General features: G+C 38.6%; 1 protein-coding gene across 1 annotated transcript; it reads right to left on the reverse strand.

The window, feature by feature from the left end:
- Positions 1 to 499: 499 nt before the first annotated feature.
- On the reverse strand, positions 500 to 26,172 carry LOC134181358 (nephrocystin-4-like). The gene is made up of 36 exons (XM_062648627.1): positions 26,102 to 26,172; positions 25,502 to 25,675; positions 24,990 to 25,042; positions 24,669 to 24,749; positions 24,556 to 24,606; positions 24,236 to 24,502; positions 23,805 to 23,990; positions 23,688 to 23,735; positions 23,129 to 23,157; positions 22,927 to 23,055; positions 22,137 to 22,182; positions 21,708 to 21,818; positions 21,492 to 21,658; positions 18,801 to 18,992; positions 18,689 to 18,745; positions 18,563 to 18,628; positions 18,352 to 18,451; positions 17,528 to 17,671; positions 17,370 to 17,471; positions 16,969 to 17,074; positions 13,672 to 13,764; positions 13,471 to 13,615; positions 13,056 to 13,131; positions 12,775 to 12,992; positions 12,663 to 12,721; positions 7,781 to 7,914; positions 5,045 to 5,110; positions 4,756 to 4,915; positions 4,620 to 4,702; positions 4,469 to 4,554; positions 4,344 to 4,403; positions 2,647 to 2,758; positions 2,481 to 2,591; positions 1,845 to 1,961; positions 1,689 to 1,784; positions 500 to 737 (listed from the first exon to the last, which is right to left on the reverse strand). The coding sequence occupies exons 2-36, from the start codon at positions 25,623 to 25,625 to the stop codon at positions 597 to 599; spliced, it is 3,816 nt and encodes a 1,271-aa protein (XP_062504611.1). The 5' UTR covers positions 25,626 to 25,675; positions 26,102 to 26,172; the 3' UTR covers positions 500 to 596.
- Between the last annotated feature and the right edge of the window lie 163 nt (positions 26,173 to 26,335).

A 26,335-nucleotide genomic window follows, 5' to 3' on the forward strand; every position in this document is an offset into this window, starting at 1 on the left:
GGAGAACTCGGCGCCTGTGCTAGCAATCTTCTGGAGCCAGGCCAGGTACTCACAGGAGCACCAGCTTGTGAAGCCAACTGTGATGTGAACACCCAAAGTGTCATCTGGACCCAGTGGCTGATGTCACATTACAGACGATGGCCGCTTAGGGCCCCAGTCAAATACCAGGTACTCATTTATATTCCTTAGTCGAGAGAGGCAACTGTGTGTGAATTTCTTGCCCAAGGAAAGTATGCCATAGTTTGTCGTCACTATGACTTGAACTTGCAACATTGATGGGTCCCGGATGTACACACTCTATCGGATGACTCTCTAACCAACTGAGCTATATACATATGTAGCACCACACAATACACACAAAATGGATAAGGAGCTGCCGTGCCGTTCGTTACACACACACACACACACACACACACACACACACACACACACACACACACACACACACACACACACACACAACCCTTTCCATACAAGGCTTCATCATCAAAAACACCACTGTTAGAAAAAGAGGACCAAGGCCTATTTTAATCAAATACATTTACTGTACAACTGCCAATGTGTTGTACTATTTGATACAGCAGTTCTCTAACAGATTAACTGTACATGACTTTCACACAGAAGCACTCTTCAGTCTTATCACTTTCATTGTTGATGAATATCAGGACTTCTCTGCTAATGGGTATCATTTGCGGCAAAAATTTGAGACCAATTGGATATGTCTGGCCAGCCGGAATCTTCAAGAAAGACAATATCATCAGAATTATCAGTGACGCATATGCGACAAAACAAAGACTATTCATCCAGATGCTACCTACAAGTATGTCTGTCAGTCCGTGGTCACATATCTTTCCACTACAGAACAAGTGGTCTAGTAGGGCAACCTGACAATCAAAGATTTGATATGAAAAGACTGTTCATATGTTAGTCTACTCAAGACTGTACTTCACTCAACTCCTAGTGTCTTAATTTTGAATACTGTTTAGATAGATTGTCCAATTGCTGTCACCACACATGATGTATTTCCCACTGTAAAAATGCAATCTTCAACCTATGTTCAAAGCTTGAAAGCTCTTTAGAAAGTTTGTTACATCTTCACTTCAAATGCAGTCAACACAATAGCGTGTATGCAACAGTGTCTGTACTAGAAATAGCCATGATCAGAAGATCAAGTCAGCTGCAAATGTCCTTGAGAACCAAATCACATGATCCAGGCTGATACTTGCAGATATAAAGCCATTTAAAGGGTTAGATTTACAATTTCAAATTAGTAAGATTCCACTGTATGTTCACTTTTCTGTATACCCATAAACTGTGCAACTTGACTATATCTGTTGCATAAGCATCATAGCCATACACTTGAAATATTGTTTTATTTGTGTGATGGACAGCAGGGATAAAGAAAAACTTAACCCCAAAGACTTACTAAAGTGATGACTTGCAAACAAAAATTACAACGAACAGTTGCAAGTACTACAATCATTCGTTGCTAGTGGATCTTTTAGTCACAGAACATCACACTAAGCCAATTAAAAAGTAAGTACAGACTCATTGTTCGTAACAAACATATGAGATTCAAACACTTGTCTGTGAACTTACGTATTCTACCACAGTACAACCTCTCATCTGTCCACTGACTGACTGTATTAGAAGTAAAGAGAAACCAGTGACCACAGTAGCCAATATACCTCAATGACGTTTTCACGAAACTGCAGTAAGTCAAACGATGTTGAATATAAGTGAAATCGTTTACTGACAGAATAGGGATTGTGGTAAGAAATTTTCTGTTACACAGTAATGCAATACAGAATAACAAAAAGATGTGTTTTTCAACAAGATCTAACCTTGTAAGCAAGTTTTCCAGTTCTCACAGAGAGCAGTTGCTCAAATGCTTTAGTAATGACAGGAGGTCTGCAGGTGGCACACAATAGCCAACTTCTCACCAACTGATAAAATTCAACATGTATAGCTAGGTTAAGGTAAATGTCATGAACAATAGAAAAGCGTTGCAACCAAAAAAGGAAAAGCAAGACACAAACAAACAAGCAGATCACAAACACATACAAATAAACAGTCAGATGAAAACACTAATGCATAAACAAATAGACAAACAAACAGACAAACAAACACAAAGACAAACAGCCAAGACAAACAGACAGACAAACAGACAAACTCACACAAACATAAAAGCAAAAAAGCACACAACAAAAATCAAACAGAAACAATGTTGGACTTTTCAACATTGAATGATAAAGTTACAGTCACAGCCAACCAAACCAACATGAACAGCAAAACCTACAGTAAGTATGATGACACTGACATAAAACAAATAAATTTTCCACCTTTGCTACAGTTAGTTTACCAATCTTAGTAATTAGCCTACATGTTCTATTACAAACAAATAACTTACGTTAAAGCACACAGACACAAATTCACATAAATACATCCTATAAGTATTTTACCAAACAGGTACAAAGGATATCAACAACATTGACAAAGACAGATTTTGTCCCAGCTTCCATTAACTTGAGTGACATGTGAATTTCATGTGCAGCGTTGGCTGAAAGTTGAAATGGTACCTTAGGGTTCACCTACACTCACAACACTAAGCCATGCTAACAATGAAAACTAACACTGTCAGAATACCACAAGCTGTTCAGGACAAGATGAGAAGCAACGCACTGTCTTTGGTAATGAAAGACCCCGAAGAATGACAGTCACTTCAGATTTTTGACCTTGAACTGCACTTACATCAATTCTAAACACATACATATATACAAGTGACATGGTTGTTATTTCAAACCATTGTGCAGCAAATTTCCACATCTGATATCAACCAAATTGACTGAATGTTACATTATAAACTACATGATAAACAGATAACAGGGCAGCTAGAAGAGCAACTGCAATCAATACAGCAGAATGCACTTTGCCCTTGGCTTTTAAAACAATATGAAGTAGCTGCATACCTCACCAATACATATAACTGTGTTTATACATAACACATGAACAAGTCGTTGGCCATCTATTAATTTATATTGATTTTATATGTTTCGTATTCATGGCAAGATTTTGTTTGTTTGCGTGTTATGTATAAATGACATGTGATGAGATACATCTGTACTGAGAGCAGAAAGTACAACATCTAACAAATAGAATGAAAACCAAAGCTTAAAAGCACAATACTGCATTGAGAATGAGCTCTCATTAAATCCATCAGGTGTGTACACATTTCAATGTAAACACAATGTCAAACATTATATATACTGGACAAATTCAAGCAACAACTGCAATCACAGTAGTCAAAACAAATTTGAAGCAATAAGTATCCAGTCAACTTCAAACCCATTAGTTTCAAAGCAAAGACTACGCTAAAGTGCTGAGAGCTGATGAAAAAGGCAACTAGAAAGTCGACACATGACAAATTTCAGAATCAGAAATCTAACAGTTGCACTGTCATTGTACTGCAGTTTTGAAGTTGTGTGTGTGTGTGTGTGTGTGTGTGTGTGTGTGTGTCTGTGTGTGTCTGTGTGTGTGTCTGTGTGTGGCCGAGGATTAACAATCCAGGGAATGACGAGGATGGAGTGAGACTGGGTCAAGTCTAGTTTGGTTTGATGACGCAGATGAAACTATAGCTTGTCACACACTCATGCAAGAACAAACATAATGTTCAACAGCTCTGATTATCATAAATGCTGAGTATAATTTGTGACATACTCAAATGGCAGTAACACAGGCCTGATCTAGATGTTGCGGGTACGTCACATGCATCCAGACACTTAGTTCTCTTGTTGCACTGCTTGCCCAAAGACCTGGCTGTGCATTCTAGACAAGAGAGTAAGCTTGGACTAGCACTTCCGTGCCCACTATAATCTCTTCTTTGTGCAGATATCTATAGTCTCTTACTAGATCATTCTGTTCAAACGTCACATCTTTGACAAAGGAGTTATCACTGAAATCGGTGGACATACCATCATCATGTTTACAATACTAGGGTTTCACAAACCCTCATTACATCTCTGCAAGTTTGCACAGAAAGCTCAGTGGACAACCACCTACCACTACACAGCATAGTTTCTTAATCAGTAAGCATAGCCCACTTCCAGGATCAAAGTTTGCATACAAGGTCAAGATTTCCTTTGACTCTCCAGTGGGAAAGTAATAGCTACATTGCACGTAATGCATAGTTTTAGCGTTACAGTTAGAGTTAGGGTTAGGTTTAGGTATTTGGACCATCTCCACGTGATTACATACAGTGATACACTCACTAAATAACTTTAATACAGTCCTTACATATGTCCCCTCTGACAGGACAAACATATAATGCACCTGTATAAATTTACCTTTGCACTGAATGGATACTAAACTGCCATATCTGAGCTGGCTGTGACCTATACAAATCTCTACATACAATAGAAAACTGTTCTCAGTACAGCACACTAGCTGTTGATTCAAGTCCAGTTCTTACTTATAGAGTAGAAGACAGAACTGCACAACAGAAGGTGCCGCCTCACAAGCCACTTTCAAATAAACTTGACTTGGTTCTCTACCTTCCTAAGCAAATACAACTTCAAAAATGTAGTTGACTTTTAATCACATTCAGCAGCACAAACTCCTACCCCATCTCTTATTTCACAAACAACATTGCTATTACTGCAGTGAAGAGAAAGTGATGAATGGTTCTCATTAAGCCAAGTTTGATCTGTGAAACTTCATGCTGATTAGCTTACACACAAACATTGGCAGCATACACACCTCTTAAAGAATGAAATGGGGGAAGAATAATAGACTTTTTGAAAAACGCCTGCTCTGGATGTTGAAATCGAAATGTTTGATCAATGCAGTAAGGTTGTGGCTCAACACAGAGGTTAAGTATTGAAACGAGATGACTATCATCACACTTGATAAATGAGACCTTCCCAAACAAAGAACAGAAAGTTAACTGATTATAACAGCAATACATCGTACTATTGTTTAGTCATCCATCACGCACATTATTTGATACAATCAGGAAAAGTCTGATTGAACAACAATTAGTGATTACTTTGATAGTTGTGGATTGAAGTTGTTGATAAAAGGCTGATTGTAGACTCCATTTTCCAAATTGTGCCTATAATGCAAATACAAAATTCTACACATGTACTTCAAATGTGTTTATCTCAATGACGTCAACCTATGTGTGCTCATCTGAAATATTTATGCACAATTGTGAATGTGTGAGTAAGTAAGCAAGTGTAACTGTGTCTGTATGTACTGATAAGCACGACAATAACTAGGGTAAATCAAAGCATACATAAAGCGTTATCCCTGTCTCCAAGTTCACTACTGCAAGAAAAATTAAATAGGCTAAAATTACCAAACCAATTAATGTTTTCTAGAAATCTACCAGGACACAGAGCATGCAGCTATGAGTTGACTTAGCTGGGGTAGGTCAACTCTGTTCTCTCTCAGTTGAACAAGTGACTGCCCTCTGTTGTCTATCATGCCAGAGTCATAAATATCAACATGTCGTTACTGCAGTTTGATGTCTAGCAGTTCCAACAGTGCATATACTCCCAACAATGCTATTACACAGTTTCAACAGCTGACAATCAACTGCTCACTCTTCAAGAACATCTGATTGAAATTAATGCATCTGCACATTACCATAATCGATTGATGCTTCAACGTGGATTCAAGCTAGTCTCGTCTCCAGGCGTTCGCCTCGCTCCTCTGTGCAGCGCTCGCACGTCACGTGACTAGCTAGCTGTCCATTTTATCTATAAAGCTGTTGTTTGATTCACAATAGGCACAAAGTATTGGCTACCATGAAGTCAATTTACCAAGATATCAAATTCAAAGAAAAGAGGTTTTCTGCATAAATAGAGGTGCCAGCATCAATAAGTAAACATTAACTGCCTCACCTTTTGACAGCAACAAGTACGTACCTAAGCCAGCTAATTAACAGGGGTAACGTAGCTTCTTGCACTTACATTGCAGACAACAAAGATACAAATGGTGTACGCAGAACAAAAAGATGCACATAATTTTAAGAAGTCTTACAGTTGACAATCGTCCAAATCATTAATGTGATAATCAAAAGATAGTTTGCACAAAATACTATAAAACTGTGACAGTACTGTTGCAGCTAGCTAGCTGCTCACGCAAATGTCAGTGCTCACTTGCACAAGTCTCACAGAAGTTGGCCTTGTCTCACACTCACAGAAACTCGACTGTAGCAGCCAATCAGGCCACGACCCAACCAACCACTCTTAAAGGATCGCTTCAATACAGCCAAAAAGCTACAGACAATTTTTTGTAACCAGTTCATATTTCTCAACTGGTAATCTAATGTCCAAGTGCATCTGGAAGTTTGGCTCTAAAACGGGTACCAGATTTCACTGGTTGGCAAACATTCTACTCAGTTGATGCAGGCAGCATTTCCAAAAAGGTCACATAGAAGGTGTTCAACATTAGCCACGTCCTACCAACCCATAACAATTTTATTTCATTCCTATGACCCTGTAAGATCAATCTGCATATGATGAGTAAATGAAATGCAAAGCACAAAATTTAGAAACAGGAAAAATGCAATGTGACCTTCAGTCGACAAGTCAAAAAAGATCTCCAAATTTAAAGCACCACCTCAGAACACTAAGAAAGCTGACAATGTAAGAATCTCTGCAACTTCCTACACTATTGGACAACGTAAACCACTACTGATTACTGTATCACACTATGTTCTTCCTGAAAGAAACAATTTTGTGTCAATGTCAGCAGCCAATTTGTTGAGTCCTCTAACATCTTTCTGACATTGAGATAGTCAAGAGATATTCTTGTAGCTGAATAAAAAAGCACGTACAGCACAGTGTAAATTGTAATCTCTATGAAGAAGTGCAGAAATGTCTTGCTGTACACGTCAGTATACTCACTGACCATCATTGGATATTCTGTAGTAGCCATTTTGTATAGCAACAACACAAGAATTAATAGAATTGCGTTTCATTGATGTGATTACATGTACATGTCTAAGCTGTTGTCCATGATTAAAGATTCAAAAAAAGGAATATTCAAAAAAGAAATAAAAGAAACCAACAGCAGCTTGCAATACACAGATAACAACTAATTATTTAACTTAATTATTAAGTGTCCTAACTATTTTCAGTCTTGCACTAGTTGCGGCATTACTGTCCAGGATTCTCGTAGTATAGAAAACAGAAAACAGGTATAAGTAAATGTCCTGTTCAAGATCTAATTAACATTTCACAAGGACTAGAACCACATATTTAAATGGTGTCCATCTTGAAGTTTACGTAGCAGGTGTAACTGCTGTAATCGCATTCACAAGGCAAACAAGATCAAATACACTGCACATTACAGGAAAATCTAGATCATAAACTGTACTACATGAAAATAGAACAGTAATTATATCATTACTAATAATAACCAAAAACAAGTGTGCACATCACATACCATTAACTCTCCAACTATGTAGTTACTAAGTAATGTGACATATCAGCACAAGGCACTACAAATTTTTGTTACAACGCCATGTAAACCCCTTTAACCCTAACCCTAAAACAAATCTGAAATGTTGTCAACTTGTATGAAATTCCAGTACCTAGATGCAAATCCCTTTGACAAGTTACATACTATGGTTTAGAGAATTGAATGGTACATGCACACTCTTGTTTTGGTATGCATTCAACAATTTACTATTATACAATCCACAATAGCTGCCAACTGCCAAAGTCTCCCAGCAGTCTACAGAAACACCTACACAAAATATTTCATGACTTACTGTTTCATTCGTAGACTGTGACTGCTGATAAAACGACTGATATTTAAATGGAATATATACTGTCTCGTTGGGCTTCAAATACAACTGTGGTCTATCATTCTGACTGGCATCACTAAACATGCCTTCTTCCAAAGCTGAAACAGAGAAAAACAGAAATAAAACTAATCATACTCAAATTATAACAAAGAAAACAAACTTAGATACTATTAAAAGAAAAAAGCCAAACAGACAGATAAACGGTCAAACAGAGAGACAGGCAGGCAGGCAAGCAGACAGACAGACAGAGAGATAGACAGACAGACAAATACACAGAGAGATAGACAGACAGACAAATACACAGAGAAACAGACACATAGAAAGACAGAAGATCTCCTAATGGGCCTGGTGTTGGACCTTCCAGGTGGCATTTGAACACTTTATAAAGTCTTGCTTGATAATGAAAACACAGCAAAATGCCTTTTCTCTGTATGTTCTGCTATTGCTAAGATTATAGTGCCTTCTGAAATAGCCACTTATGTCATCATCCAAGTTGATTTCTCTTGCCAAGTCTGATAAAGATGTTCACCCTAGAGCTGTTGGAGATGCATTTCGTAATCTTACTGCTCGTGCCATTTGCTTACACAACAAAGAATCATTTGCTGATTATTTTACACTAATTCAGCATGAAGTCTCAACTCAGAGTGACACTGAGCTCATTGCTCACCACATTGGTCTTTTGCTAGAAGTTAATCAAGATTGGATTGTTCTCAAATCTGATGTTCGTAATGCTTTGAAATCAAGCAGTAGGTGTGATATGTTAAAAGTGTGTAGGGCCTTTCCTGACATGTCCAGCCACGTTCAACAAATGTACGAACACTCTAGCTCTCTTTTTTACTTGCAAAGATCATCTTATTATCCCATCTCAAAAGTCCACCAAGATGATCGACTAGGACCAGCTCTTTGTGACAACCATTCATCCTATTTTATCTGAAATACAACAGAACATCCCTGAAATCACTCTGCTTGCATACTTGGATGATGTCTTCTTGCTGGGGAGTCCTGACAGAATGCTTGCAGCTTTCAATATACTCCAAAACTCTTTTTCAACCATCAGTTTGTCTATTTCTAAAACCAAGTGTGATGCTTTCAAGTCCCAACGTTACTCCTCTCACTGGCTTTGATAGAATTACAGTGAGTCGTGATGTTTCAATTCTTGGGTATGCCAGCTTCATGACTACCACCTGTGCTAAGACTGGGCATTCTGGTGATCAACTTTGCAGTTAAAATAGAAAACCAGCAAAGTTCAATGCTATCTTTAATTAAGACATTGCCATATTCCTAGACTTGATCATTTGACTAGATCTGTCGAGGCTAGCCTCCTAACTAAAGCTGCCTCCATCCAAGATTCTCAATCTCGAAAAACATTTGTTCATCTTCTTGCATGGTGAGAAATCTGTGAGTTATCGGGTTTGGAGATGGGCATGTCTCCCTATTTGTTTGGATGATTTTGGTCTAACCTCAGTATCTACCACAGCTGGTCCTGCTTTGTTGGATCTTCATCCCATACCATATCTGAGCTACAATCTCATTTCTCAAATTTGAAACTCATCAAGGACAAATCCACTTGTGATTCATCCAGCCCTATTGGGTGTGCTTTGCAACTATATCTTCCAGTCAACAAGACGATTCCAGATTACATAGGAATTAAAAAACAGCAACATCAATAGTCGATTTCTTGTTTCAATGATGATTTCCAGAGTTGATGAAGCTCCAACTGCAAGAGATGAAGCAAGATTTCATTCTTTTCAGGCAAAGGGCAGGTGTATGATTGCATGCACTCTACCTACCTCACACAAATTTGCACTTAAACCTTAATTGTGAATTTCAATTGGCCTGCCGTTTAATTGAGATTGGCTTTGCCTACCATCATTTCAGAATGAAAGAAGTCTTGTAACTGCAAATCAAGTCCAAACAACAGTGACTCCCATTTTCTTACCTGCAAGACCACTGGTGGTCCTGTTTGGACACACAAGTGTATTGCATCAGCCTGGTCAGAATACTTGCAAAGTCTCAGGATTCACCATTATTATAGCCACATCATCGATACTCTACTCCATATGATTGCCCTGATATTCAGAGTTCAGATACTGATTTAGATATTGTCCTAGCTCATCCATAAAGCTCAGATATTTTCTAACATTAAGTAGTGTGGACGGAGCAGCAGCCAAAAAGTGAGAAGACTGAAAACAAGTTAAATACAATAATGAAAAGCTGCAAGGAGGAAAGCATCAACTGATTCCATTAGTTATGGAGAATTTTGCTAGGTGGGGGAGAGGAAGCCAAAAAGTTGCTTCAACATCTAGCCAAACGATCAGCAGATGACATTTGCAGACCCAACATCAGCAAGTTCATTGATTTGTGGCAAAGAGAGTTTCTGTCCAGCTACAAAAGTGTAATACAAAGATTACCGTCAGAAAACTCTCAATCTCAAGGCTGAAACATGGATGCCACACCATTCAGCAATCAGTTTTTCAGTCATTGACTGTAGAACTCTAGTTTTCTGATAAAGATAGATTGCAATAATGTTGTGGTTTACTGTAGGTATAGATCTTAATGTTTTAGCTTACATATTAGGTGTGAACTCGTAAACTTTGTGATTTAGCAGTGATGTATCTTATTTTGATGTTGGAAAATATATGTATTGACAGACAAACAGACCAACAGACAGACAGACAGACAGAAGTCCATTAGTATTTCAACAGGATACTTTGTCATCAATAATATTGTCTGAGGAAGGCATACACCAAGGAGACCCTCTTGGGGCAGTTCTGTTGTCAATTGGAATCCACCCATTTCTGAAGGAGCTACAAGAGCATTACCCTAACATCAGAGTTTTGGTATATCTTGACAACGTTTATGGAAATCAGTTTGGAAGTGGCCAATAACAAGTGTGAAATCTATAGCCCAACAGCAGTTGTACGTGGAGCCATAGTGTCACCACCCTCGGTACCAGTCGCAATCGAAAGGAGTAAATGTGCTTGAAATACCGCTTGGGTCCAGCAAGTTTGTCACAGAAACTTGCTGTTCAAATGCTGAGAAGGGTGACCTCCTCTGCAACAAGCTACTTGACTTAAATGATGTCCAAAGTTCAATGTTGTTACTAAGAACTGCCATGTGAGCCGGTTGAATCATCTAGGGCGAGTGATACCACCAGAAATGTTACATACAGTGGCTGCCATACATGACAAACAGACCAAAAGAACATTCTGCAGTCTATTGGGTTGCAAGACTCTTAGTAATGGCCAGTGGCAGCAAGTAGCATGGCCTATCAGATATGGAGGTTTTGGTATGACTTCGCTCTCATCCACATCAGCGTTTGCCTTTGTATCATCTTGGGCTCATTCTCTGTCACAGTTGCCGCAGTGCTTTCCAGATACCAGTCTTGTAGTCGACCGCCTGATTTCCAACAAGGAAGACAACACCATTAGTCATTCACTACATCAAGCCATCCATCCCAACTACCACCTATCCAGTTTGACAACTGAAATAAAATTACAGCGAAAGCTAACAGACAGTCTGCTCAGGTCTGAAGTCAGTGACAGGATTGACTCATCTACTTGTCCAAAAGAAGTATCGCGTTTGAGGTCAATTCAAGGAAGAGGGGGGGGGCATCACTAGATGCTATCCCGAACTCACAAAGGTTTGCACTAAAACCAAAAGAATTTCAGTTGGCGACCTTTTTGAGACTGGGATTGCCGGTAGACTCCTCAAAATGGATTACAAGATGCGATTGCGAGAAAGACCTGGATTCTGAGGGATACCATCTCATGACGTGTAAGACCGGAGGAGGTCCTGTCTGGACCCATAATACCATTGTAGGTGTTTGGTCCGAATATTTGAGCCAGTTACGCATAAACCACAAGAAAGAGCCCAGAGAAAGGTACTGTGATTGTGAGGATCGACCAGACATAGCGATCATGGATCCAGTAACCAGAACAGACGTTGAACTAGATGTGTCTTTGGCCCATCCATGGTGTGCCGATATCTTGTCAAGAGCAGCACGAGAAGACGGGGCAGCAGCGGTAAGAAGGGAAGAGACGAAAGTCGAGAAATACCAGTCGAAGGTCCTGCCGGGTGGATTATGCCTCAACTTCGTGCCTCTAGTTATGGAGCACTTCGGTCGTTGGGGGAGACAAGCACAATTATTCCTGTCTCAATTATCTCAACTAAGTAAAAACATTGACCTTGGTAACAGCGACCAAGATTTCAAGTGCCACTGGAGAAGAAGATTCGCTGTAGCTCTCCAAAGGTGCAACAGAAAGGTTCTCATCCAGAAGATGAACCGCTCACGAAGCAAAGAAAATGACATCAGTGACATATATAGTGTCCAATTGCATGCAACCTAAGTTGATAATTTTTTAGAGACCCGTGTGGGCCTATTGATATATAACGGACTTTTGTATCTATAGCTTGCAATAGTTCATATGTATAAAATATAAAGACAGACAAGACAGACAGACAGCACGTAGTTAAATTATGGCGTCGGCTGTTTGGGCCAGACTAGAATGTAATAGTGTTGTTCTTTGAAAATATATGTATTGACAGACAGACAGACAGACAGACAGACAGACAAAACAGACAGATAACAAAGCAAACTAAACTAACCAAGCAGGGTCACAAAACAATGTGTTAGTACCATCTGCACAAACATAACATTATAGATTATTGTATGTGACGAATTATTCATAAGAACAAATAGCATTTATGAACACACCAGACAACCATGTGCACACCCATGCACAATTACAGACGAGTGAGCAAATCCACACATAGAAAAATCAAAAAGTGAGATAAGATAACATAGACAAACATTCAAACTTGAAAGTAATATATACAAACTCACGAGTTGCAACATTGTACAGTTGTTTGAAATGTTGCCATTCCTTAGTGTCCGTTAACAATCTACAAGAGACAGTCTACATGGCTGTAGATAATATGCCAAAGACAATGCATACTGTAGTTCTGCACGATTCCATTCAATTTTGACAGTAAGTGAAGAATTGTACGGGTTCTTGAGAATAAATTCAAAAAAGCTTGCTACTCCATATGATGGACGAATTGTGTGTGCAGTCGTTATTGAATGACAGAGTGCAGAAAGAATTCTTTCCTGTTTATGCCGTTCTCTAAAAGCAGCGATTGTGCGCAGTTCCTGAGCTCGTTGATTAGTCAAAGACTAAACACAAAAAAAATGTACAAAACGTATGTGAAAACCATATAAATCACCGTCCATACTTACTGCAGTGTTAGACATGCCAGACACATAATTCTCTTCACCAACAAGCCGTCGAACCATTGCCATCCTTGCATGCTTCCTGAAATATAGTGATACAAACAAGTAAGTCTATCACAATTCATCAATACTGACAGCAATTAATGCACATTTGCTGTACAAAAGCTAGTGTTCTTTAGTTCTGGAGCACATCGTGTGTTGGTTTCTATTATGACTCTCATTTTCCTAAAACACCTAGGCTTCTATCTGCTACCTGTACAATCATCCAACTGCTGCCTTGTCAAGTGAGCATAACCAGTTTGAGCAAATCAGCCGTCAACATCGTAATCTTAGTAAGTACTCAATGTCAAGAGCATACATAGCACAAGAATGCAGTTCGCCCTTAACCTTTAGCTTAAAATAAAATCGAATCTGTCACTACCTTTGCTTCGTTACTGTATCTTCTCCATTAGCTGTCACTGATTGCACTGGTCTTGTTACTCCAACTTTTCTAGACTTCAACACTGCTGCAAGATCCTTGTCGCTATCTACTAACAACTTTGCCTTAACTCTATGAGACTCTCCACCTACACATCACTGATTGTCAATTCCAAAGTCCAAAAACTGCATCCAGTAAACCTACTAGTTGAAGGCAAACGACCATCTGCTAAGGACACAACATTGCCATCAGAAGAAAAAATTCCAGAATTTCCCTGCACAACACTTGAAACTGGCCCTACATACAAGAGCATAAAACTCATTAATTATAGGACGATTTTTGCTGTACTACATATGCCACAGAAAACCCATTCCTTAAGATTACTACATTCTGGTACTACTTGCAACGAAAGCTCTAAATCATCTCGACAACTTACAGAGTCAACAAACTGAACAAAGTAATGCATACATGTATTAAGATGACAAATCTAAACACCCATACAAAGTCTTGACAACAAATAATGACAGATCAACTACACAAACAGATTATGATATATACTGACTAGTTTAGGCTATCCATTACCCATTAATGGCAAATCTCAGTGTGGAATATAACGGCTGGTCATCAGACATTTGTCTGACCAAATCATGACCATGTCCGACTGTACTTGCCTAATGGTTGGTACATCCGTCCAGGCAGCAAGGCCGGCCATTTCGATGTCTTATTATGCAGATAATTTTGCGTCTTGTTCCAGTATACGACACAAGAGTCATATGACGCTCAAGCATTGGCATATTCTAGGTAAGTGCAGAAAACATGTCATGTGTTGACAGCGCTTCTGCAAGTTTCCCCTTGTGCGATGTCTGTGCTTTGTTACACACATAATGTTTACTATCACTTTTATGAAAATATGCATGCATACTTATATTCATAAATATTTATATTTATTAATACATTAAAAATAATAATATGCCGCTGCTGCAAGCCAAATCAGGATGTCCGATAACTTTTTGTGGATGTCAGGTCAACCACGAGTAGTTATATCCTGCACTGTATCTGTGTTTCACTGCCTGTGTACAGCATATCAACAGAGTACCGTAACACTGTCAGTAAAAGTGCCCTGTGCGTTTATTAAATCAAATAAATCTATAAACAGATTTGTGTGTGATTAAAGGTGCCCATTCAAACAAAGGCGCTTATTATTTTACACAAAAACTTCTTTAGTTAAGTTGACAGTAGTTGACTCCATACCCAACCATTGCTGCTTCCAAAGAAAACACACAATGTGTCCAGTGTTTGCACTGTCAACGCTCACCAATTGAGACCAAATACTACGTCAAAATAAGCCAATTCAAATAAGCCTTTGCCAAATCATTTTACAGCAGTGCATAACAGAAGAGCGCTTATTTGAGCATATGTACTTAAATCTGACATTTTGTTTGTCAAATTGCTTTGTTTTGGATTTACTGCCAGGGGGGGCAGCATTACAGACAAGCACTTAATCAAACATTTACGATCATACTAACTAAGCTAACAGACACTAACAGACAGAATGCTCGAAAATGCAAGAATCACTCTAATCTGCTTTGTCATTGCACCAATGATCAACAGACACTAACAGACAGCATGCTCAAAAAACGCAAAAATCACTCTAATCTGCTTTTGTCTTTCTAAGCTTCATTTTGTACCAATGACCACCCTAGAGCTGTCGTTTGAGCAGAGGCAGTTAGTGTATAATTGCATTGATCAATGTATTAGACACAACTTCCTAATCTAAAGCATGTGTTAATAAATCTCATATTTTCAACACTAAGACTAAAAAATGGCCCACTCCAAAAGCATAAGTACCACAGTACACAGCTCTCAGGCCTAATTGATTAAAACAGCAAACTACCAGAGAATTGCTACTCTGACTGAGGTGTCAAATATGCACAATATAACTCAATACCTTGTTGGTTAATTCACTGGGCACGAGTTGTCTATCATTGTCAAGGGTCAAGTGTGATCTCAATAAAGCTAACGTCCTTAGTAAAGCTGACAAAGACAATGCAGATCCTGAACTAAAGATCTATCATGAATTATGAAGTCACGTGTAAGAAAACAACCACTTTCTTGTTTCAAAAGGAAAACATTGCTGGCACCATAAAAGCAGAGACGGTGGAAACACTCTAGTGAATTAGAAGTTTTTCTCAATGGCAATACAATGCTGCTGTAAATGGTGTCATTAGCCGACTTGATGAAAGTTGTTCCAATGATAGAGTTTGGATGAAGATCATGGAGTGTCAATTATTTCCAGTTCTTGCATATGGAAGTCATTCTTTAAACTTTGAAAGAAGTTCAGTAGACGTCTGCAAACATTGTGTATCGCAAATGTATTAGTCGTGGGCTTGATATGAGACAAAGAGATTGTATAGTGGAAAGAATTCCTGGATTTGTTGAGGTGTCTGAAAGTATTACAAGCTAAATTCCTCTAACAGGCTACACAATCAAGAAATGAACTTGTGAGAGGACCAGCATTGCTTGTAGTTAGACATGGTTGCCCTGGACATGGACTGAATATGTAGATGGTAACATTCTTACAAGGAGGTTGAGTGATTTTGTGTGTTAGTTATGTCATCTGTCTGTGCGTGTGTGTTGTATGTTGCCCCTATGAGGGAACTACACCAGATGTGGTGTGATAGAAATAAATTATTTTTATTATTATATTATTAAAAGCAACAAGAAAACAGCCAGTCAAGATGCAATGACTTGCCAGTAGAACTTTCTGGAAATTGCAGTGCTGACGGAGATATAAACCACAGTACTCAACATTAAGTTGTCCAATGCCCACAGATCTAAGCAGAACAAGCTAGCTGCCAAAATTACTAATACATGCTGCTTCTTCCAAGTAAAGCAGTAGCTAAGCTTTGAGATGGTGCAGTGAATTTGTCCTGACATGATGCCGTCATCAGCAATTAAGGTTCTTTCTAGAATTTCAGGAACACAGCATAATGTGTGCCAAAACATCCTTGGCTACATGCACACACATGAAGAGAGCTAGGAAAGCAAGGCTTCTAAGCATAACACACCCTCTTTGAAGGTGTGCTCTACATGAAGCAATACGTAGAAAATCTTTCTATGTATGGACAAGAACAGTCAGCTTCCTGGCAAAACTGAATTGTCTGCGACAACCAAACTAACATGTCAATTAACAAAATTAACTAAAACAGTACTTCTAAGTAAGAGATGATTGATTACTCACTTGCTAAAATAATAATTATCCAGCTCAAAAACACGCAAGCCAACCACTTGATAAACACTAACAAAAACTGCAAAAACTTGTGCTTTGAAAACATATTAACACTCACAAACAGCACAAACAACCACCTGTTAAATCGTCAATTAACTAACAAGTACCAGCTGAAAACTTTTACTGCATCAATGATCAACATCATTTGTTACTAAACATTTTGTGGTACATGTGTATCAATCCGTGCTCAAGATGCTCAGAAAAATACATACCTGTATGTTCCAACTTGCTTTTGCTACCTACATTGAAAAGTCGAATGTGAAGACTCCCACGAATTTCAGCATTTGCCCTGGGAGGTCTTACACTTCCACTTCGAGCCTAGGAATTAAAGAATTTAGCATCTGCATAGCACAAATGCACTCATGCACAAGTGCGCACGTGAACACACACACAGACACACACACAGACACACAAAATGCACACAGACACACAGACACAGACACAGACACACAAACACAGACACACACACACACACACACACACACACACGCACACACACAGAAACAGACACAGACACAGATGCGCGTGCACACACACACACACACACACACACACACACACACACACATGCATGCATGAAATGTACATTCATACTTCCCAAACAAGATCTTACAAAGTCTCCTAGCAAAGTGGGCATGTCATCTGAATATTCAACATACGTTACTGGCACCTCATGTGTCACCTGAACTGCCTCGCGACCTTCCCGTATGAGATGCTAGTAATACGTTAGCATAAAACTGGCATACCAGTGTCTTCCGTGACTGTCATTACCATCAAAGGAATGAAGGCACTTCCAACATGAAGCAATGACTCACCATCCCACACATCTACCTGAAGTGACCTAGTGTGAAGATACCGAGCTAGTCGTCGACTTTCATCTGCTTCAAAATCAGAAGGATCCACAACAAATTCCATCTTTAACAAACAAAACACATAAAAACTCACATATTTATGACATATGATTATTTGATAACAAACATAATTTGATGCATTTCAAACAGCAAAAGTCTCTAGTTGCACAAAATTGTGTTGCAACCTACATTATGTATATTTTTGGCAAAAGTTAATTTCTTCAACTAAGCAGCAACAAACAAAAATCATAATAGCTCTTTATATACATGTATTACATAACACTCTACATCACCTCTTCACTGTTGAAACACAATCGGCAAACTTAAGAGACAAAAGTCATTAAAATAAGATAAATAGCACTACTACAAGCATTAATTCTAGGTGTACATAAAGCCCCTGTAGTTTTCAAATCTGTAAACCTTTCTGGTGCTAACAGAGTCCCAAATTATTATTGACTAGCATTAAACACTTGCTGAATAATGCATTGATCATCACCGTCATCCATTATTGTCTTCATTTCTACAGTGTGCAGGGGTGCAAGACTGTGCTGTTGCAAAAAGAGATAAATAAAGTAACACAGAAATGCTAACACACCTTGTAAACTTGTGCCAAATAGAACTGTTACGGATAATTTAAAATGTAGCTGAACCTTACAAACTTATAATTTCTAGCATAAATTGTTGTTCCCAATCACTTGCAACCAGACTACAACACACTGATACTTACTACACAGTATTACTGACCTGATATCCACAAACACTGTCAATCCTTGATAACTTGGTAAGGATGTGAATAGATGTAACATTGAGTTGGCTGTCTGAATTTAATCCAGACAAAAGCAACCTGTAAAAGCCAATAGCAATAATCCCAACTAGACTCATGCACCCATGCACATATATACACTCAACCCTACACATGCCTGCTAGCATAATATAATACATCACAAATACTGACCGTTCAGTGGTGACAGCCGGAAACCGATAGAACTGAAATGTAAAGAACACCACTCTGTACAATGGACTACAACACATAAATATCGTGTTGACAGATACTCATACAACAAATGACAATAGACTCAACCTGATAATTTGACTTCCTTCAGCTGAATTCACAGATGACTCTTGCATGGATGGAATACTGAGAACAGAAACCATAAAATGCAAGGCAGCACTGACAGTAAACTGTAACATACTTTGATATTGCAAGAAACTGTATTGTGATGTTGTTGCATTGAAGTGGCTGTCGAAGCTCTCTGTCTGGATTATAGGACACGGTCTGCTGAGAGTCGACTTCCACTGGTGTTCTGCCTTTACTGTCCTTAACTTCAGGAAATCCAGCAGTATGCAGTTGTGCATATGCAGATCGAGGAATATGCGAATGAGCACTGTAGAATGACATAAATTGTAAAGAAAACACACAGACAAACAGACAAACAGATAATCACAAATCAGACATCTTCTTTGACTCTCATTCTTGTATGGACATCAAATCAAACATATCTCGGGGTCATACTTAGTCACAAGACACTGTGTCAGCTGCAGCCACTCAAGAAGCAAATGCAAGAGTGAAATCTTTGTATCGTAACCCCATCAGTAATAGGGTAATGTTAGTAATATGCATTTTGGCTGCTGGAGAGTTCAGGCAGAGAAACTTCATACGAAGCTCACAAAGAAGTCACAAGATGATAAGGGAAGAGGAATCCAGCAATTTTCAAAACTGAATAGAGCACAAATGCAACTACTCAGAACAAGATTGCAAAATATTTCTTGTATGTTCTAGTGCCAATGTTTCTCTTGTAATCTCTGAAACCTTACGGTCCTTGTTAGTGTTGAGAATAGCCGTAGTGGTAAACATACAGACAAAAATTGCTGAGTTCAAAACTCAAATGACAATGAAGAAGGTCTTTTTGGCTTAGCTACAACATTGTGATACAAGTGTGATCACGAAAAAACTAGCTATGATTTCATCAAGACCCAAGGCTATTATGGGTGTCAAAAATTACAAGTAACTACTCTACAATAAAACGAGTCATCAAATCAATGTTTCTAAGTCAGTAGTAGTGAGTGATTATGCAGCCTATAAAAGAGTTGGCTGCTGCAACAATGCTGAGCTTAGCTATGACCATTTACATCAATTCGCATAATTTCAGACAGAATCTAAATAAAGACAATTCACATTCACCTGACTGCCTCAGGCAACTCCATATTTGTCACCACCAGGTCCAGAGTAAGCCAACAACCATGAACAGAATACAGCAAAAGGAATGCAAGAGTTGCTATTGCTGATTGCACATATGTAGTGCAATCCTTTTGTAAGCTGCTACTATATGTGATAATACAATGCTGTTAAAGTGATAGTGCAATTGCTTCTAAACAAGACCCACGTAATGTATGAAAAGTGCTCACTCAAAGATACTCATCTCAACTTTGCTCTTATCTAGAGCATTTGCTGGTCAATTCATAGTGCTAATAAGCATTAAAATGAAGTAACATTGCAATCGAAATGTGAATAAAATAAAAAATCCATCCAACTTCAAAAATTAATTGAAACCAGATCATTTTCACATTACTAATCACTCAAAAACAACTCTACTATTTACTATCACAGATAACTTAAAAATCTGGACCAACTTGAAATCATCTAAAAATTGACTCAAGACTATTATCAAGGGCAGCAAAGACGGTACGACAGGTACGACAGGTACGGTGATTGCTGTACCACTCTTTGAAGCGGTATGGCACACTAGCAGAGAGCCAAAGTCATGTGACCGATGTAACTGCATCAGCAAGAGGTATCTTTAATAGCATTGATGAAAACCTCAAACTTTTATCGGCATTATGACAGTTGAGAAACATCTCACAATAATTGATGTACTTAGTAAGACCATGCAAAAAGAAATAAGTAGTGCAGTAAAAGCCAAAGTATTTGCATCTGTTGCTCGTCATCTTCGTCGTCAAAGAAAAAAAGTGATGCACACTGACAACAGTTTGGAAAATTTTGGAATGAACTCCTGGCAAAAGCTATATATACTAAGTAGGAAGTAGAAGAGCCAGTTTAACTATGCAGAAGAAAAGCAACAGCTAGACAAAGTTGACAAATTTCAGCAAGCAGTTTTACAACCAAACCTCTGAAGAGTTCTATGAAAGGCATAACTTCAAGATTGTTGACAAACTAAGTATCAAAGTAGAGAGCGCTCTTGAAAGACCCCAATTTGTTCTGTATACCAAAATTGAGAAAACAATCATGTCTACTTGCTGCTTATCAATGCATATGGCCACCTCCCTGACAGTCACACAATTCATGAGAACAGCAAGAAGATTGTTCTCATCCCTCAGACAGCTGAAGACATTTCTGCATTCACACTGAAGCAAGAAATGCTAAACCACCTTCTCTTACTTCATATTCATAAAGATAGGGCAATAGATGTAACTGCAGCCTGAAGAAAATTCGTTTTAGTTAATGAAGGATGTTTATGCTTGTCTGCTAAATTTTGATCAAGTGACTGATTGTCAAAGATAAACATCATTTTCGCCACAAAAAGTATTTGCCATACCACTTTCCGGAATGCTCCATCGCCCCTGATTATTATGAATACCTTACATATCTCAAGAACTTGAAAGCATGATCAATCTAGTTGAAACAACTTACTGGATTCTCTAAGCGAGTTTTGATGTATTGTAATTTTCTTTAAAATATTTACATACCTAATGTTGATGATGCTGACAATACATAGTACAGTCTAAATGCAATGACCAATAGAGAGACAGGCAAATAGACAAACAAACAAACAAACAATGACCAATCAAATGGACAAATTAACAAACATTGAAATTGAACCATATGAAACATATTCACACAACATAGATATTTCCAAAATACATACGAAGAGTAGTGCATAGCAGCTGGTAGTGTTGTTGGACCTCGAGCTGTAGTTAGTGGTGGAAAATTAAACAACTGTTGTTGTGCTGATACCTGTCCACTGCTTAGGGGTGCAACTCCTACAACAGGAGTGTAGGGTAGTAATGAAAGTTCTCCCTGTTGACCTTCCAGCTACACAAAAAATAATAGCAAAACTCACTCTACAAACAAGAGAACACACCTCATCAGCTGGAGTTGAAGTGGCAGGCCTGTTTAGTAGTTCTTGCATTGCCAGAGGAGTAGGAGTAACAACTGATGCTAATGGTCGATGCTTGGGAGTGTCATGTTCCACCTGTCGCACAAAATGTCATAAACAAAACCAGTACACGTACCATTTAGCTATATCAACCACTTTATAGTGCACATTAGCTCTAAACTGTCTCTTCACCTCTTTCCTTTTTCTTTGCATTTCAATTATTCCTCTACCTGTCAGTCCACCTCTCTGTATATGCATGACATGTGATGCACATCTATTGCTATTGCTAATAATACTTGTTGAGAGTCTGATAGCCTTATTACAACAACAAAAACGAATGCGTGTCCATATTTGTCTGACATTCTGTTGGTCTGTCTGTACAACAAGAAATAGCATGGCATCACAATTACTCACAATTCCTGAATGACCTGGTGTCGCAGGTTGTCGAGGTAATGGTGGTCTGCAAATACAAGAAAACATCATAGAACTGTCTGCACACACACACACACACACACACACACACACACACACACACACACACACACACACACACACACACACACCTAAAAAATCCTAAATGTCACAAGCTGCCTCTCAGAGATCATGCCCCAGCTGTTAAGCTGGGCCCTGTGCGCTACTCAGGGAACTCTGGGCCTGCGCTAGCAAATTCCTGGAGCCAGGCCAGGCACTCGCAGGAGCACCGACTTGTGAAGCCAACTGTGGTGTGAGCACCCGAAGTCTCACCAGGACCCCAGTGGCTGATGTCACGTCACAGCCGATGGCTGCTTAGGACCCCAGTCAATGACCAGGTACTCATTTATACTCCTGAGTCGAGAGAAGCAAATGTGTGTTAGTTTCTTGCTTAAGGAAATTATGCCATAGCTCGCCATCACTGTGACTTGAACTTGCGATCCTTCAAGGTCCCAGATGTAAACACTCTATAAGATGACTCTCTAGCCAACTGAGCTATCGCACCACACACACACACACACACACACACACACACACACACACACACACACACACACACACACACACACACACACACACACACACACACACACACGAAGCATATGCACAAAAACACACACAGAATTGGATTCTGACCTATGTAAACACAAGAATACTCATCCACATACCCATGTAACAAGCACCTCAACATCGACAAAACCAAAATTTACACATGCATAAACCAAGATTGCACCTTGCAGTAGTCTCTACATGAGTAACTATAGTCTCTTGCGCATCATGAAAAATATCAGCTTCTGAATGTTGCCAAGTGTGAAGTTCTGAACCAATATCTGACATAGCAGCAGATGGACGCCGCACATGACTGGAAGGTAAGAAAAATAAAAAACCTGTATGGGCTCACAATTGCAGTTCAATACCCACATGATTATACATACCTCACATTCTCAGACCTCTGCTTTTCATCCTAATTCAGAAATAAGAAATTATCAGCACTTAATTGAACACCTCAGAGCACATATTGATGTAAAAATCAGCAAACTCCATATCAATTATTTCCACAGCTCAAAACCTTTTCTAGACAAAAAATATAAATCTGGGACTTCCAGGACTTCTCTCAAAATAATTGACCGAGCTGAAGGCAACATCCAATTGCAAGTGAGAAGCAACAAGGTAAGGAGCACTCGAAGCTGAGTTGGCACATTGACCTAACTGTCACAGTGTGACTGATGAAACTGATTTCTGTCATGGGCATAGTCAAAAAACAAACTACCAAGAGCTGCACTACCATAATTCAAAGACATGCTAAACATTAAGGTGTCATGGAGTTGAACTGTGTCTATAACTTTCCTAGCCATGAGTGAATAAGATTGCCCTTGGTAACAGGTTTATTCAGCACACAAAAAGACTGCCACATGACCATCTGAGCTCCATGTCCCATATAGCATACTTAATTAACCACACCCATGCTTTATAAATTGGGTTTGCTTGTCTCACCTGTACTGCATACTTGAAGCTCACTGTTCCACAATCACCATCACCAAGCTAACAGAATAGCAGCACACAATGATAAGCTGATCAATGACTGTAACTAACATATATGATAATAAGCACCTGATTCTCTGTTACATCACAGCCAACAAATATGAATGTATGTCCAGGATTAGGAGCTGCTCCTCCACATAATGATAGCTCAACGTGATGGTATGCGCTTGTTGCTTCTGCTGGTGTCCACGCTGCCCAGCAAGCAACTACAGACTGCGACTGAGACTTTGTCATACTAGTGATCCCAGGATTTAGCTGCAACACAAAGACACTATAAATTCTAACTTACTGACATGCCAAAATCAACATACTGTTGGTACATGAAACATTCAGTTAGACAGCTTGTCTGACTACACAAATCTCAGCACTATGAAGTCTAATTCCAATCTTAACTTCTGTTTAATCATATTCGTGAGTAATCAAACTAGTGTAGGTTTCATATAGGACTTACTATTACAAATTTCAAACACAACACAGACAAACAGTAAGCAGAGCGCTACCTTGTCATGCTGAGTGAGAGGCCATGATATTACATACTCCAACATAAAGACAAGAGTGTACAGTGAATGAGCCACCACATCAGTCAACTGTATAACTGTTGGTAGTGCCAATTCTTTCACTACAGCATTGTCCTCCCAAGTGGATGCTCGTTGCGACTGCCTGTGCTTCTGTGATCTAGATGGTGTTGTAGGTTTCTCCTTGGTTGTTATATCCAAATAGGCAATATACGGCCTCTTCACAAATGTCCAACCATTATGTATACCCACCTAAAATACTAAATTCAAATAACATCTTTGAAAATTTCTGTTCATTATCTTACTAGAAGGCGTCTCTCTGCTATATTCATATGTATGTCTTCAATCACAGAGTCCTAGTATATAAAGTCAAATTGACTGTGTTCATTGATCATCTAGCTGGCTATTTGTACCATACCTTGGCTTTTCTGTCTCGAGTAAAAAGAACTAAGAGTTGACGTTCAAAATGGTCTAGTGATGGATGTAATACAAGTGACAACTAAACACGGAAAACCAACAGATAAATGAACTAAAATCAGACAGTCAGACAAATTGATGAATGAAAACGGCAGATAAACAAGCAAACACATAGGCAATCAGGCAATCAATAAGGCAAATCGAATAAAACAAATACAGTCAAATACACAAAACAGCCAAACTTGAATAATAACATTAAACAACGACAACAAACAAAATAGATATGACCTGAAAAGCAAACATCGCATTCCCTTGTATTTACCTTATCTATTAAAGATGGACTTCTTCTGGCTAACTTTGGTTTCCACAGCAAATCTAAACATAGCAGAATAGCCTTCCAACATTGTTTTCAAGCAACTCAGTCATGATTTGCATGCATACAGTTCCAAACTCAAACATCTTTGATACAAGTGTGCAGGTTCTTGGAAACTATAACTATACACCCTTTCTGCAGTTAGCGTAGATGAATTGTTGTTATAAAAAATGATATAAGTCCTATATACTAAAACTTGTTTAACCAATTTACACCTGCTACTCCCAGACCTTCCTTTACATCACCTCTTCTAGTCACCATTGCAATTGAGAACTTGAAATAATGTAAAGCTTCTCAGAAATCAAAGACTTCAAGGAAGGGCAATGATACAGATCATGACTAAGCTGATGTAATGCTCCAGAGAATAACACACAAAAAAAAAACCCGCATATCGTAAAGATATACTGCATATCAAAACAAAGAGTGACATTCTGTCACAATGATCTCTCTTTCTGACTCACCAAGAGGGCTAATACTCATTCCACCTTCTGTCTTGTTGAAGATTCCTGGAATATCATCTTGAGCACCAACAAACACGTTCTCAGGAAGTAAATGAAGAGCTAGTTGTATTGGTGAGTGTGTCATTAGAAAATAATGAATGTGACACCCAGGAAGAGCAGTCAAGCTACCGGTTTCTAAGCAAATTCAAATAAGAATGACATAGTGCAAACAGACAGTATTATAAAGGGCAAGAAGAAAACACTGGTAATTACGCAAAGCAGTCAGAAAAGTATAAACAGTTTGCAAAAAAACAGCAACTGAAAGTTGTATGCACAGACAGATAATTAACAGACAAGCAAACAGATATATTAATAACTAAGAAACAACAAACAAACAAATTATCACATAAAACAGTTTTGCCTCAATTGCTCCAAGTTTCTAATACTTGTATAACTTTTTAATCACCTACATTCCCTACTTTAAATTAACACACAAAGATTTTACACAGACTATCTAGATGGTCATTGTGGTACTGTACCTAAGTTATATGTAGTCCAGTTGCCACCCAAGACAAGTAAGCAATTTTAAATCTCTATTCATGTTAGAGTAACAATGCACACCTTTAGCCTTTCTTGAAGTCTTGTAATCTTGTGCTATCACCACTACCACAAAGTCTGCATGCTTGTGCAAAGTCGATAATATCATTTGAATATATAATTTCACACCCAGTATGTAGGTTAGAAATATGAATTGAATAAGTGAGAGTTAAATGTACGAAACAATCGAGTTTCCAAAGTCCTACAACCATCACTGACTCAGCAAAAGTCAGACAAATAAACAGACAAACACAAACC

This window comes from Corticium candelabrum, chromosome 1 (genome assembly GCF_963422355.1).
Source record: "Corticium candelabrum chromosome 1, ooCorCand1.1, whole genome shotgun sequence".
Taxonomy (NCBI): domain Eukaryota; kingdom Metazoa; phylum Porifera; class Homoscleromorpha; order Homosclerophorida; family Plakinidae; genus Corticium; species Corticium candelabrum.

What these genes read in the sequence shown, in the direction of transcription:
- LOC134181358 (XM_062648627.1), bottom strand. Translation starts at nt 25,625, where the DNA reads ATGACACACTCACCAATACAACTAGCTCTTCATTTACTTCCTGAGAAC. An exon ending in TCTTTGTCAATGTTGTTGAT is followed by an intron (nt 1,962 to 2,480) that starts ATCCTTTGTACC and finishes CTAGCTATACAT; the next exon opens with GTTGAATTTTATCAGTTGGT. An exon ending in TTCGTGAAAACGTCATTGAG is followed by an intron (nt 738 to 1,688) that starts GTATATTGGCTA and finishes TCTTTCTTGAAG; the next exon opens with ATTCCGGCTGGCCAGACATA.